This window comes from Peromyscus maniculatus, chromosome 3 (genome assembly GCF_049852395.1).
Source record: "Peromyscus maniculatus bairdii isolate BWxNUB_F1_BW_parent chromosome 3, HU_Pman_BW_mat_3.1, whole genome shotgun sequence".
Taxonomy (NCBI): domain Eukaryota; kingdom Metazoa; phylum Chordata; class Mammalia; order Rodentia; family Cricetidae; genus Peromyscus; species Peromyscus maniculatus.
The window spans coordinates 109,600,366-109,613,658 of record NC_134854.1 but is presented as its reverse complement, the minus strand read 5'-3'; the positions used below and the strand labels follow the sequence as shown (position 1 = coordinate 109,613,658).

General features: G+C 48.3%; 1 protein-coding gene across 3 annotated transcripts in view; it reads left to right on the top strand.

The window, feature by feature from the left end:
- Nucleotides 1-6,292, top strand: part of Tgfa (transforming growth factor alpha) — an 89,687-nt gene extending 83,395 nt beyond the window's left edge. For 2 of the 3 annotated variants that reach the window (XM_006984588.4, XM_042273616.2), the window contains exons 4-6: nt 289-438; nt 1,751-1,860; nt 2,292-6,292. In XM_006984588.4, the coding sequence (XP_006984650.2) occupies nt 289-438; nt 1,751-1,860; nt 2,292-2,299 (268 nt within the window). In that variant the 3' untranslated portion in view covers nt 2,300-6,292. The remainder of the gene's footprint in view (nt 1-288; nt 439-1,750; nt 1,861-2,291) is intronic. The other variant, XM_076567199.1, reaches the window with a different exon arrangement.
- The last annotated feature ends 7,001 nt before the right edge of the window (nt 6,293-13,293 follow it).

The following is a 13,293-nucleotide window of genomic DNA, read 5'->3' as shown; positions in this document are numbered from 1 at the left end:
CTATCAAAATGAAGCTCTTGCCCTCAACGCTGCCATTAGCACTCAAGAGTTGGCATAAGGACAGTGATCACAAGTGCACCCTTGGTGAAGAGGGCATCCGTTTCTCCTCCCCTCAGCAAGCAGCACTGAGGCAAGAAAGGGGGACTCATTGCCTCACACCTGCGTCTCCAGTCACAGAGGATGCAGCGGCCCTTGGGGGCTTGTCCAACAGGCCCCAGATCCTTCCAGCTCAGCTTGGGTGAACAAGCCCCTCTGTCAGAAGCAGGCTAACATTCCTTTCTCCCGCAGCTGCCACTCTGGGTACGTGGGTGCCCGCTGCGAGCATGCAGACCTCCTGGCCGTGGTGGCTGCCAGCCAGAAGAAGCAGGCCATCACTGCCTTGGTGGTGGTCTCCATTGTGGCCCTGGCTGTCCTGATTATCACCTGTGTGCTGATCCAGTGAGTATTTGCCACCCCCGAACTCGGGTCCCTCACCTGTCTGCCTTGCCAGGAGCATCTGGAGTATGGCCACATGAAAGGGCCACCAGCTCATTGTTGTGACAGGAGAGTGACATCAGCTGACCTAAGAGGGTAGTTAATGTCTCTCCACATGGTGTCGGGCAATGTGTGCAAACATCTGGAGCATGGGTGATTGCCAGCAGTGGTGCTGGGCTCTTCTAGAAGTCATGTCAAATCTAAGACATGCTCCACTACTGCCTTTGAACCCAGAAAACTTATGAGCTGGGCAGAGGCTCCAGAGAGAGCTGGAAACAGCCCCCAATGCCCTTGGTCCACAGAAAAAGTGCTTCCTCCCCGCAGAAAGCATTTGACAAATTCTAAAGTTACATCAGAGGCTCCTGATGCGGTTAGTGTACACTGGTGTCGTCACCCTCAATGGCCTCCCTCTTTCTCCACCACCACCCTCTCATCCTCTAAACTGCATCCTGCAGGAAGCTGTGCTGAGCCCCAGGTCAAGGGAGACTACAGGAGTGTCTTATCCTATTAGCTTGCCCATAGCTGCCAACTGGCCTGGCCAGTACAGCCAGAGCCCTAGATACACAGTGCTGTATTCCCAGCAGCGGACATCAAGCCAGACTTATATCCCTGGAATGGTTTAGTGCATGGCAAAGAGCTCAGAGGATTCCTACATAGTTTGAATTGGCACAGGGCGTTTTTCAGTGGAAGGCAGCCTGTTAGCACAGTTCAGGTTGACCCAAGGCTGGGGTTGCAGAGGGCACAATGGCTATTTTGATGAGACTGGGTATGAAAGCCGTGCCAGGCTTTGGTCCTCCAAGGCTGGCCAGGTGGCGCACAGACCAATAAGAGACACTGTCCTGGAGTGTTGCTGCTGTTAGGACATCTGAGGCACAAGTCCAGTGACACTCGGGGACTTGGGCACCTCCGAGAGCATCATGGCCTCCAGCCCCAGGGTCTGCTGGTCCTAGTCCTCACGTCTGTTCTAAGGCCATTGCTATGCTGGCAGAACGTCTCAGTTGGCCCTTTATGGAGACAGCAAGCAGCCAGGTGGCTGGCCTGTCCCCTCAGCCAGCTGGGGAGTCTGGAGCCAGGTGACCCAGGGAGTCTGTGCTACAGCAACAGTGCTGACACTCTGCAGCAGCCAACAGGTTCTCTGAGGCTGCTCGGTAACCGTCCAGGTCCTCGGGGTCCTGAGGTGGCGGGTGGTCTGAAAGGCTGAGTGGGCACCCCGGGCTGCCCAAGCGGGGCTCTCCTGCCAGGCAGGGGCAGCTCAGCCTGTCCCTTCTGTCACCAGCTGCTGCCACGTCCGCAAACACTGTGAGTGGTGCCGTGCCCTCGTCTGCAGACACGAGAAGCCCAGCGCCCTCCTGAAGGGAAGGACTGCTTGCTGCCACTCTGAGACAGGTACAGGGCGGCTTCCCGGGGAGATACTGGCGGGTGGAGGAAACGGCCACCCTTTTCCAAGTTGGCACAGAGGTGCTGAGACAAAATAGGAGGGAAGCGCGGGGCTGTTCTCCCACACCACTCCTGACAGGGGAACTGGCCAGGCTGAACCGCAACCCTCCTGACAGACGTATCTCCCCCGACCTCCTCACTGCCCTAACTCACCGTTCTCTGTCACAAAACCCCACCCCCTCTTCTGTAATTCATGTGCTGTCTGTCACTGAAAGCATAGTCCCAGAAGTTGATGCCCCTGAAGCTGGCCTAGAACTGGGCCTGGCTGCTGAGAGAAGCCAGTGGCGTTGGATAATGTTGCCTCAAAGCCTCTGTTCCAAGCTTGTCTCGCCAGCATGGCTCAGGCCCACGTTGTTCACCCTATTTTTCTTTTCTGCCAGTGGTCTGAAGATCCCAGGGGAGGAATTTGGCCAGGTGGCCTATGGCAGCCCACCGATGGAAAAGCTTCTTGGGACACCATCACCAGCCGTGCCCAGGCACCTGGGACGTGCTGGCAGACCTTCCCCTCAGCGCACAATTGCCTGTGCAGCCTTCTGGCCTCTGCGGGCCTTCAAAACTGTGTGATAACTCTGCCTGCTGGGTTTCCTCAGCGCACCCTAGAGAAGAGGCCAGTAGACCATGTTTTCAGACAAGTTGAACAAGAACCTCAAAGAGCTGGCCTCCTTGCTAACCCACACCAGGCATGTGCTTGGGTTGGACTCCAGGCTGTTTCTTCTCAATGGGCCATCTGGTCCCAGCAGAGACTCCATGGTTGGTGTACACAATGGACAAGGGAAAAACGTCTCTTGTTGTATGAAGACAGTGTGGCCTCCTATGAGCCTTGACATCTTCTCAAGCTGTTGCCAGGATGTGTGTCTTATTTATTAGATGGATAACGGTCTTATTGGTAATCTTGTAAGTCAATGTCAGGCATCCACATTAATGATCCGTAAGTGGCTGGCTGTGAAGTTACACCAGCTACAGATGTCCAGCCACTTTGATAAAGCAGGACTGCAGGGAGAGCGGCCTCCTGGGGGCTGTAGAGACAGCATTCAAAAGTGCATTCTGATGGGAGCAAATCTGCTATTTGGAGGTTATGCCCTCTAAGATGCAAAGCAAGAACATCCCCCAGATACTCACTGTAGCAAAGTTAGCAAGGCCAGTGACAGAGAGAGTCACCCTGATGGGGACAAGAACACAAGAGAGCCTATGTGGACACCTAGGGACAGACGCACATACCAACACTTGATTAAGTGGATTAACTTCCTCGTGAGCTCCAGCATTAGCAGTGAGCTGCGGGCCAAATCCACAAAAGGAGGCCAGCCCTTTGTTTTTCATGCTGTTGCCTTGGTTTTTGCTTCATTTTTAGGAGAAATTTAACTTCCCTATTTATTTTCAAGCATTAGTATAAATATCCCACTGTTGTTCTTTGTTTTGTTTTGTTCCCTTTCAGAATGTTGGCATTATTAACAAAATTGCTACCAAGCCTCTCCACTGCCCTCTGGAGAAGGAGATGTGTTCCCTGAGCAGCCGAGGGTGCTCTGACCCATGCATTGGGCCCACCCTCATCCCTGGGCTGCTCTGTACTGTCTGGAGACAGAAGGACAGTAACTACACAAAGCTGCTTATTGAGAAGGCCACGCTCTAACGCCGAAATGCAAGGCCTGCCCCTGTCAACCCTCCAGAGTCCCTAACAATGCCCTGGAAGGGGGCACTGGACATACCAAGTCTGCTTATTTTCCATCAGCAAGTTTTGCCTGTTCCTCGTTCTTCTTCTCCATTCCACCTTTTTCTATGGATTTTTTTTTCTCTTCTCATATGATCTAGGCATTGATCTGCCCCAGGTCTTAACCTGGCACTCTTTGTTCACGTTGCCTGGAGCCCCAAAGAAGAAACTGGGTCTGTTCAGTGCTGTCCTCTAACTCCACAGCTGACACGGCTCCATTTTTGTTATTTTATTATTATTATTATTATTATTATTTTGGTTTGGTATTATGTTTCTTTGTGTGAGACAAGGTCTTGCTGTGTAGCCCAGGGTAGCCTTGAACTCGAGGTCTTCCTGCTCCAGCCTCCTGAGTTCTGGGCTTACAGGTGTGTACCACCATGCCTCACAGAGTTTTTCGGTTTTTAAAGAAAGTATGTTAAGTTTGCATTCCTTGGGTCATCCATGTGGGTCAAGGCCAAGTGTAGCCCGCTGCTCAGAGACCAATCAACTGCACTGGGCTCTAGACCTCTATTGGCCCCCAGCATTCTCAGCAGACCCTGCCTGAAGTCCTGGGGCATGGGGACCAGCACAAATGGAGGGCTTGTTTTAATTCAGTTCACACTGTTATCTTCAGACGACAGCCCTTTTCTGGTCTGTTGGAGGCTCCTGGATGTCTGACTTCTTTTAAAGAGTTTGAACTGGTATCAAAGTATTAATGGGAATTTCTTCACTAATGTCCCATCCTAAAGATGTTACCAGGAATTATTGTCCAAGACTCAGCAGAGATGGGGAAAAATGAGGATGAACCCTTGATGGTGGAAGCAGAGGATCCTGGGGAGCACCTCAGCGTGGGATCTGAACATTGCAGTTCTCGAGTCTAGCCCGTCAGAGCAGCCAGTAGCCCTCGCCCCCTAGAAGTGCCTTCCCAGTCAGGCCTCTTGCAAATCAGTGGGTCTGCAGAGTCAGAAGCTGAGGCTGGGTTGAGACAAGTCTGTTTGCACATCATCCCTGCCCCAGCATATGACTTCCCTGCTTTTTGGTGACTTTGGTTCTGGAAGTCAGACAAATGCTGTGTTCCTTCCTGGGCCATCTCACAGCAGAGATAGCCCTGGTTAGCTGTACCAGCGCCCTCCTGTCAGTTCACACTGCTCTCCCTACAGCATCCTCCTGTCAGTTCACACTGCAATGCCCTCCTGTCAGTTCACACTGCTCTCCCACAGCATCCTCCTGTCAGTTCACACTGCTCTCCCACAGCATCCTCCTGTCAGTTCACACTGTACTTCCTGGCCTCTCTTGATGTACAATTCAGCTATAAATAAGGAGAACTCCTCAGCAGCCACACAGGACAGTGGACAGCACAGCTGTTCCAGTGACTCGGGGGACGATGAACATCCCCACTGAATGAATTAAAATTAATTCTAGGGACATCGAGATGTCTCCATGGGTAAAAGCACTTACCAACAACCCTGGGGGCCTGAGTTCAATCCTTGGGACCCACGTGGTGGAAGGAGAGAACTGGTCTTCTCTCTCTCTCTCTCTCTCTCTCTCTCTCTCTCTCTCTCTCTCTCTTTCTCTCTCTCTCTCATTTTTAAAAATAAAAATGAATTTTAGAAAGGCCTCCACACCTCTAGTTGTAACTTTAAACACACCATGGGACACATTTTCTCCATGGAAAAATACAATGAAGACTCCAACCCAAAAGACAGATTCCGAGTGGACAGACACAGAACCAAGTCATGAGTCAGTTTGTCATGGGTCCCGGAAAAAAAAAAAGATGGGAACAATAGTCCCAAATTCCCTTTTCTCCCCCCAAAAAGGGGAAAGAGGCAGGGTTGGTCCTAAACGCTCACACTGGTGAGAGAGGAGACTGTGGCTGAGGCTTAGATGGTGGCCTGTTCCCTTCAAGTACAGAAAGCCACCTAGGGTCCCCAGCCCAGGTTTCCTAGTGCCTGTGAGACACTGGACGAACCAGCAACATTCTAACATTGCCTGCAGGTCCAGTCCTGTGGTGAATTCTAAGCTTGTCTCTCCCAGGACCAAGGAGAGGCCATATTAAACAACACATACATTTTTGACACAGGGTTTTTACTCTATAGCCCAGGCTAGCCTTGAACCCATGATTCTCTGCCTCAGCCTCCTGGGTTATAGGTGTGTGCCACCACACCTGGATTATGTTTGTTTTTAATGTTCTAGTGTAAGATTTATTCCCTGAAGCCATTGATCTGTCTCAAAGACATAGTGTTGTACACACGCGCAGTACTGAGAAGCAACTCTTCTCCATAGCGTAATAACTTTATTATAAGGAACCTGATGCGGTTTTTAGAACTCATCATTCTGACTTCTGTATATGATGCACTGAAGGTTAATATGTAATGTTTTAATTTATTTTATGTGGTAAGTTAATTTTGGTTTCTGTAATGTATTAATATAATTAGAACCTTTTATTCTTAATATCTGAATTATAGTTAAAGAGCAGTAAGGAATATAAGATACTGTTGTGTTTCTCAGAAATGTGTATTGTTACTCAGTTGTATTGTACCTTGTTTGGAAGGATGAAGGAATGAACTCTTTTTTTTTTTCCTAAATATCAAGACTGGAGTTTTCCTTTAATGTGGCTGAAACAAATTTTTCTCTGCAAATGTGAATAAGAAAAAAAAAGTAGATGGTCTTTTTTTAAAGATTTCCTTTTATTCTTAATTATGTGTATTTATTCCTATGTGTCTATACAGGGGTATGTGCGCATGGGTGCAGTTCCTCTCAATGGCCAGGAGAGGGCGTTGCATTCCCCTGGATCTAGTGTTACAGGAGGCTGTGAGCTGCCTAATGTGTTCCCGCCTGACACGCCAACACAGGTCTTTTGAAAGAGCAGTAAACTCTCTTAAGCATGAAGCCATTTCTTGAGTTCTAGATGATCTTTGTAGGACTCCTAAACCTGACTGTACTTAATCCCTGTTCTTCCTAATACCTGGAGGGAAACAGAGACACTTCATCTGCACTGAAAGGAACTGAGGCAGGGTGGCATGCAGAAAATGCCTCTGGGTTATTTCCTGACAACATTCATAGAAACCATGAGATTTTGAGGTAAAGAGTGTGTAGATGGAGGTGTGGTCTATATTAATATTCCTGAGAACTGTTAGGAATGTAGAGCTGGGGTTGCAACATACTAAACTCTGGGGGTACACCCCTGCTCCTCTGCTTCTGAGTCACTCTGATAACACGGTCCAGACTAGGAACCTGTGCTGTTGGACTCGGACAGCTTTTGTGTGAGGCTGTTTTAGGGGAAACGTCGCAGAGTCCGGCAGAACAATGAAACTCCGTTACCCTGTAGGGTTTGTCCTAGTGCCCTTTCTGTTGTGATAAAAAAAAAAACACCCTGCTACAAAGCAGCTTAGGGGAGGAAAAGCTTGCGGAATTCCAGGTCACAGTCATGAGGAACGTCAAAGCCGAATGTGGAGCAGCTCACACGTCACATCCACAGTCAAGACCAGAGAGCGGGGGAGGGGGGCGCCTTCAATCCCAGCACCCAGGAGGCAGAGGCAGGAAGAACTCAATGAGTTCAAGGCCAGCCTGGTCTACAAAGCAAGCTCCAGGACAGCCAGGGCTACAAAGAGAAACCCTGTCTCAACCCCTCCGCCCCCGAAAAAAAAGAACAGAGAAGAAAGCGGACACTTCTGCCCCTCTGACTTTCTTCACACTTACAGCTCAGGGCCCAGCTCTGGTGATGCCCGCGTTCAGGGTGAATGCATCTTCTCGTCTTAAGGAACAAACAAGACAACCCTCTACAGCCCTGCCGCAGGCCAGCCTGATCTGGACAGCTCCTCACTGGGACTCTCTCCCAAGTGGCTCTAGGCTGTGTCGGGCTAACAGAGCTAACCAGCCGAGAGCTGCGGCGCACAACAATCTTTGGATCTTCTCTGCACAGCCTGGTGGAAAAGTGCACACAGCCCTGTCTGCCTCTCTCTGCCCCACCCCTGGGAACCCACGGTTGGTCTCCAACGGCAGGGAATACTTCTATGTCCACCCGGTTCCTGTAAGTCTTTGTCAAACCCTCGCCGCGTCTCTCCAGTGTATGGGCCTTGCGCGCACAGCTCAGCAGCCCACAGCCAGGGAGCAAGAGTCAAAAAGCTGCTGTGTGGCTGGGGGCTTGGTTCAAGCACTTGTCGGTGAGGGACAGAGCTATAAAGATCCATGTGTGTGACCCAGAGGCCCACCTTGATCAACCTACCTTGGAGAAAGATGGAAGGAAGCTCCCACAAGGAAGGAGCTGGTTTGTGCTCAAGCTGTGCACAAGTGGACCACAGCTTTACAGGAACTTTATTCTTGGGCATAAAAACAAATTGAGTTTTTGTGCTGAAGGGGGGGAGAAGACTCTTTGCAGGAACACTGGGTCGGGTGAACATTTCACACGCATGCACGTATGCAGATGCCCCAGAACTCCAAGAGATCTTGCTACTCCGTAAGTCCTCTGTCTCAAGTCCTGCAGGGAGGCCCCTGGAAGAGAGGAGCAGAGGCACTGCCCAAGAGCCTGCACTGCCTGCACGCGGCACATGGCAGGGCGGGATTATAGGGATGTCATCCCAGGAGGACACTGCAGCATTGAAATGTCCCACCAGAACAAAGAAAAAGTGGCCTTTCCCCTGCAGTGTGAAAGCCCCCAGCCAGGGTGCGGGAATTCTGGGCGCCTGTCAGGAGGGGACCCAGAAGCCAAGTCCTGGCTGTGCATCCAGACCTGCTCCTCCCCACCTTGCTGCTCTGGGGCTTTGCTGGCCATTCTGCTCCCCACCCCCACCCCACCCCCGTGCTGACTGTTCCGTTCCCAGCCGCTCAGCTTAAGAAGCTGAGCTGGGACAGTCACCCATGTGCACAATCTGGTTCTTGGAATAAAAACCTAAATTGTGATCCTAAATGCCGCAAGTATGTGATCCGACTCAAGCTCCCAGCCTCCAGTGACCTTTAGGGTGAAAGAAGGTGTCGGGGAGGGGTGTCAGAGAAGTCCATGGAGAGGCCTGTGGGGCCACAGAAGCAGATGACAGTGTCAGCATGTCACAGTGGTTAAGGGACTGAGGAGACGGGCTCCGTGGGTGAAGCACTTGGCACGCGAATGTGAAGGCGTAAGTTAAACCCTCAGAACCCATACAAAGCTGGTTACACATCTGTAATCTCACCACTCCTAAATGAGGTGGGAAGTAGAACCAGCAGAAACTCTGGAAGCTCACAGGGGAGGTAGCCTGAAGTATGGAGTGGCATGACCACACTCACCTCACACACGCACACGCATGGACACACACACACACACACACACACACACACACACACACACACACACACCTATACACACAGGCAGCTCAGGGACCTGGTATGTGAAGCTCACAGGCAGCATGAGTCTTCATTTCCGTCTCCTTCCTCTGTTCTAATGAAGTGCTGTCTTCAATTACATTAGAAGCACACCCAGACATCCTGTGACATTCTCCCACCCACTTGAGGTCTGAAGCTTTAAAGACCGCCCAAGCGAATATGTCAGGGCTTCATTACAGCGGCATACAAGCCTTACTTGCATGTAGACTCGGCTGCCTCCTGGGAGATTTCCGTCCTGGGAAGGAAAGGGTGAAAGACCGGATTCTGGCTGAGGCTCTTAGACTCCCATTTCCATGCTGTGGCTTTGTGTTGGCTTCTGAGAAGACACAAACCGCCTCGAAAGCATTTGGTCCATAACTGGAAGATCCCTTGAATGTCTACTTCAAATTCTGATGTTGGCGAAAAGGCAGTTCTCAAAATCTGGCACAACGCTTTTCACAAAACCACTGGTTTTTGGTTTTTTGGGGTTTTGTTGTTGTTGTTGTTGTTGTTGTTGTTGTTGTTGTTGTTTTTGAGACAAGGTCTCCCTGGGTTGTGATTGGCCTGGAACTTACTATGAAAACCAGGCAGCCTTTGGCTTATAGAGATCTGCTTGCCTCTGTCTTCTCTTCTGAGTGCTGGGGTTAAAGTCATGTGCCATGATGTCCAGCCCATTTACTTTGAAACAAGCTTTAAAGATAATATCCCTCCCTGGCATAATTTAAATCTCTAAAACAGGTAAACTGAAATTAGTTATACGAATTTAACTGACTACAACAATACCATTAATAACTTAATGTCTTTATAGTTATAATGCAGTGGTATCAAATACAAGGTGACTATTTCAGCTATTAAATATTTTCAGGGGTCCTACAGGATGGCAGAGTGGCTTAAGTCTCTTGCAGCAAACCTGACAACCTGGGCTTGATCCCTTGGATCCTCTTGATGGAAGGAGGAAATTGACTCCTATGGGTTGTCTTCGGACATCTGTTCACTTGTCATGGTATGCAACACACACACACACACACACACACACACACAAAATATTTTCAGAAGAATTATAGATTGGCCACATAATAGAAAAGATAGGATCTCTATTGTTTCTAGTAATTATTTACTATTCCAGCTACGTCTAGAATGTAAGACACCCGCTATCATTTCTCCAGGCTGTGCCTACTCTGTCCTGAGATGGTGGGACTTAACTCTAACCACGTGGGCCTCTCACTCTTTTCTGTTCCTCATCAGCTCTGGAATTGGTCTATATCTGTTGTATCGTCATCCATTCAGTGTGTGGTTGCTTCCCTCAGTAGGAACAAAGACTTTGGAGCCTTAACTCATGTATCCCTGGAGATAAAATTAATATCTACTGTATAAACTACCTTATAAATATTTGTGGAATTAGAAAAGAAAAAAATGAATAGGAGCTGGAGAGATGGTTCAATGGGTAAGAGCACTGGCTGCTCCTCCAGAGGACCACAGTTCAATTCCCAGCACCTACATGGTGGCTCACAATTGTGTGTAATTCCAGATCAAGGGGATCTGATGCCCTGTTCTGGGCTTTTGCACACGTGTGCACATTATGTTTATGCAAATACACATACACATGAGTAAAAATAAATCTTAAGAAAAGATGAATAATTTTGGTCAAGTAAAAGATCAGTGTTAGCTGTCCATTCCTAATGCTTCTAGTCAGCATTTAATGAAAAGTCTAGTCAAATAAATTAGGCAAGAAAAATATATAATAATTATCTTAGTTAGGATTTCTATTGCTGCAACAAAAATACCATAATCATAAAGCAAATTGGGGAGGAAAGAGTTTATTTAGCTTATACTTCAACATTGCTGTTCACCACTGAAGGAAATCAGGACAGGAACTCAAGTAGGGCAGGAACCTGGAGGCAGGAGCTGATGCAGAGGTCATGAAGGGGTGCTGCTTACTGGCTTGCTTCCCCTGGCTTGCTCAGTCTACCTTATAGAACCCAGGACCAGCAACCCAGGGGTGGCACCACCCTCTATGGGCTGGGCCCTCCCCCAGTGATCACTACTTGAGAAAATGCCTTACATCTAGATCTCATGGAGGCATTTCCTCAGCTGAGGCTCCTGCCTCTCTGACGACTCCAGCTTGTGTCAGGTTGACATATAACCAGCCAGGACAATCACTAACCATCTACAGTCAGAGGTACAATCAAAATTTGAACACTGGGCCGGGCGGTGGTGGCGCACGCCTTTAATCCCAGCACTCGGGAGGCAGAGCCAGGTGGATCTCTGTGAGTTCGAGGCCAGCCTGGTCTACCAAGTGAGCTCCAGGAAAGGCGCAAAGCTACACAGAGAAACCCTGTCTCGAAAAAAACCAAAAAAAAAAAAAAAAAAATTTGAACACTGGTTGAAGCTCACAAGTAAAATCTTCTCTGTTAATTAAATCAACTAAAGAAAAAACACAATAAATGTTCAACTCAATAATTTATGAAAAGAACCGACAAAACTGCCTAAAGAAGAAAATAATAAAGACAAAACAAAAGTAAGAAAGAATGGAAAAGCGTTTGAACTGATAACTCAAGAACTCTTTCTTTGAGGAAACACAAAAACCACTTCAATTCTAGAGTCAACCAGAAGGCTCAGTGTGTGAAGACTCTTCCTGCAGGCCTGAGAACCTGTGTTTGACCCCAGGATCCCACACAATGGAAGAAGAGATTGGACTCTGCAAGATGTCCTTTGACCTTGTTTGTGGACAGACACACACACACACAAAATCACATAAATAAATGAAAAACTTCCAATAAAAACCCATCCAATCCAAACAGGAAAAGAATAAAACAAAAGATCCCCAAACTCAGAACCAGAAATGATAGCACAAGTTTGGGATCACCCAGGAGACACAGCTCATGACTTCTAGATCTCCACAAAATGGTCAATTCCCCACTAAAAATAAAAGTCACCAAAAGAATTCTACAACAAGCAGAAACCTTAAACAAGTGGGAGGCTATGTGTCTAAGGAAATTCTGAGACGTGTGTCTCTCAGTCCCGGCTGATGGACATCAGGCCCGCTTTAGGTCACTGGTTACTCTCCTTTCTTGTCCTCACCTTCCTCCTGGCTTGTCATGTACACCAGGTAAAGGTTTAATGACCAGAATTTATAAGGAACTCAAAATACCCAGCAATAAAAAACTAAATAATTCAACTTTAAGATGGCTAAACAATTTGAATAAAGATTCCTCAAAAGGAGACACATGAAAAGCCAAGAAGTACATGAGAAAATGCTAACCATCACTGTTCAGGAACTGCAAGTCAAAACCAAGTGAGGTACATAACATCCCACCCAGTCAGAATGGCTAATACGGAAAAGAACACACACACACACACACACACACACACACACACACACACACACTGGCAAGTGTGCAGAGCAAGGGGCCACACACACAGCTGTCAGGGTGTAGACAGAGTCATGTGGAGAACCTGGGGGCTAAAACCTGGCTGTCAGGTGTAAATGGATACAACCATTGTAGATAACACCATGAAGAGTCTTCAGAGAAACAGCATTAGAAAAACCACGGTGTTGGCCTTCATTGTCAGCTTGACTGCATTTAGAACCATCTGGAGACACTCTGGGCGTGTCAGTAAGGATGTCTCCAACGAGGTTTAACTCAAGAGTGAAAATTCACCCTGAACAGGGCGGGCAGCATCCTTCGGGCTGAAGTCCTCGACCAAATAAAAAGGAGAAAGGGACCTGAGCACCACTTTTCACTGCCCTCTGCTTCCTGACTGGGTCTTACACACACAGGCGTGCGCGCACGCGCACGCACACACACACACACAGAAGTAAACACTGTCATGTTTTTAAAATGTATTAATTCCAAACCTGAAACCAAAGACTGAGTATTCAGATGGCAGAGGGAGAAGGAGACTACAGCTCAAACTCACTGTAAATGCTGGTTTTGAAGACCTAGGTAAAGGTTTAGATTTCTACATTGATGTAAATAAAAGCACAGGGGTCAAGTGGACTTATCCTCAAACCACAGTGACCCAGACACCAAAAACACACTATACCTAATCCATCTTGGCCATGTATATGGGCATCTGAGTAAATCCTGCCTCTATACTGTGCATCCAGGGTAGGTGAATTCACTTCTCTGGCCTCAATTTCCTCGTAGTAAAGCGAACATATTGGCCCTATCAGCTTAAATGAATTATCATGCAAAACCTTGAAGACAGGTGCGAGACAAAGGCTCAGTCAACAGTGCTCGCCCTGAGTATGCTCAGTGCGGTAGTCTGCCTTGTTGATTTCAGCTGTATTGATCCCTGGGAGCTGTGTTCTGCACACACAAAGAACTCACTCACTCACTCATCACAGGTGAACTGTGAGT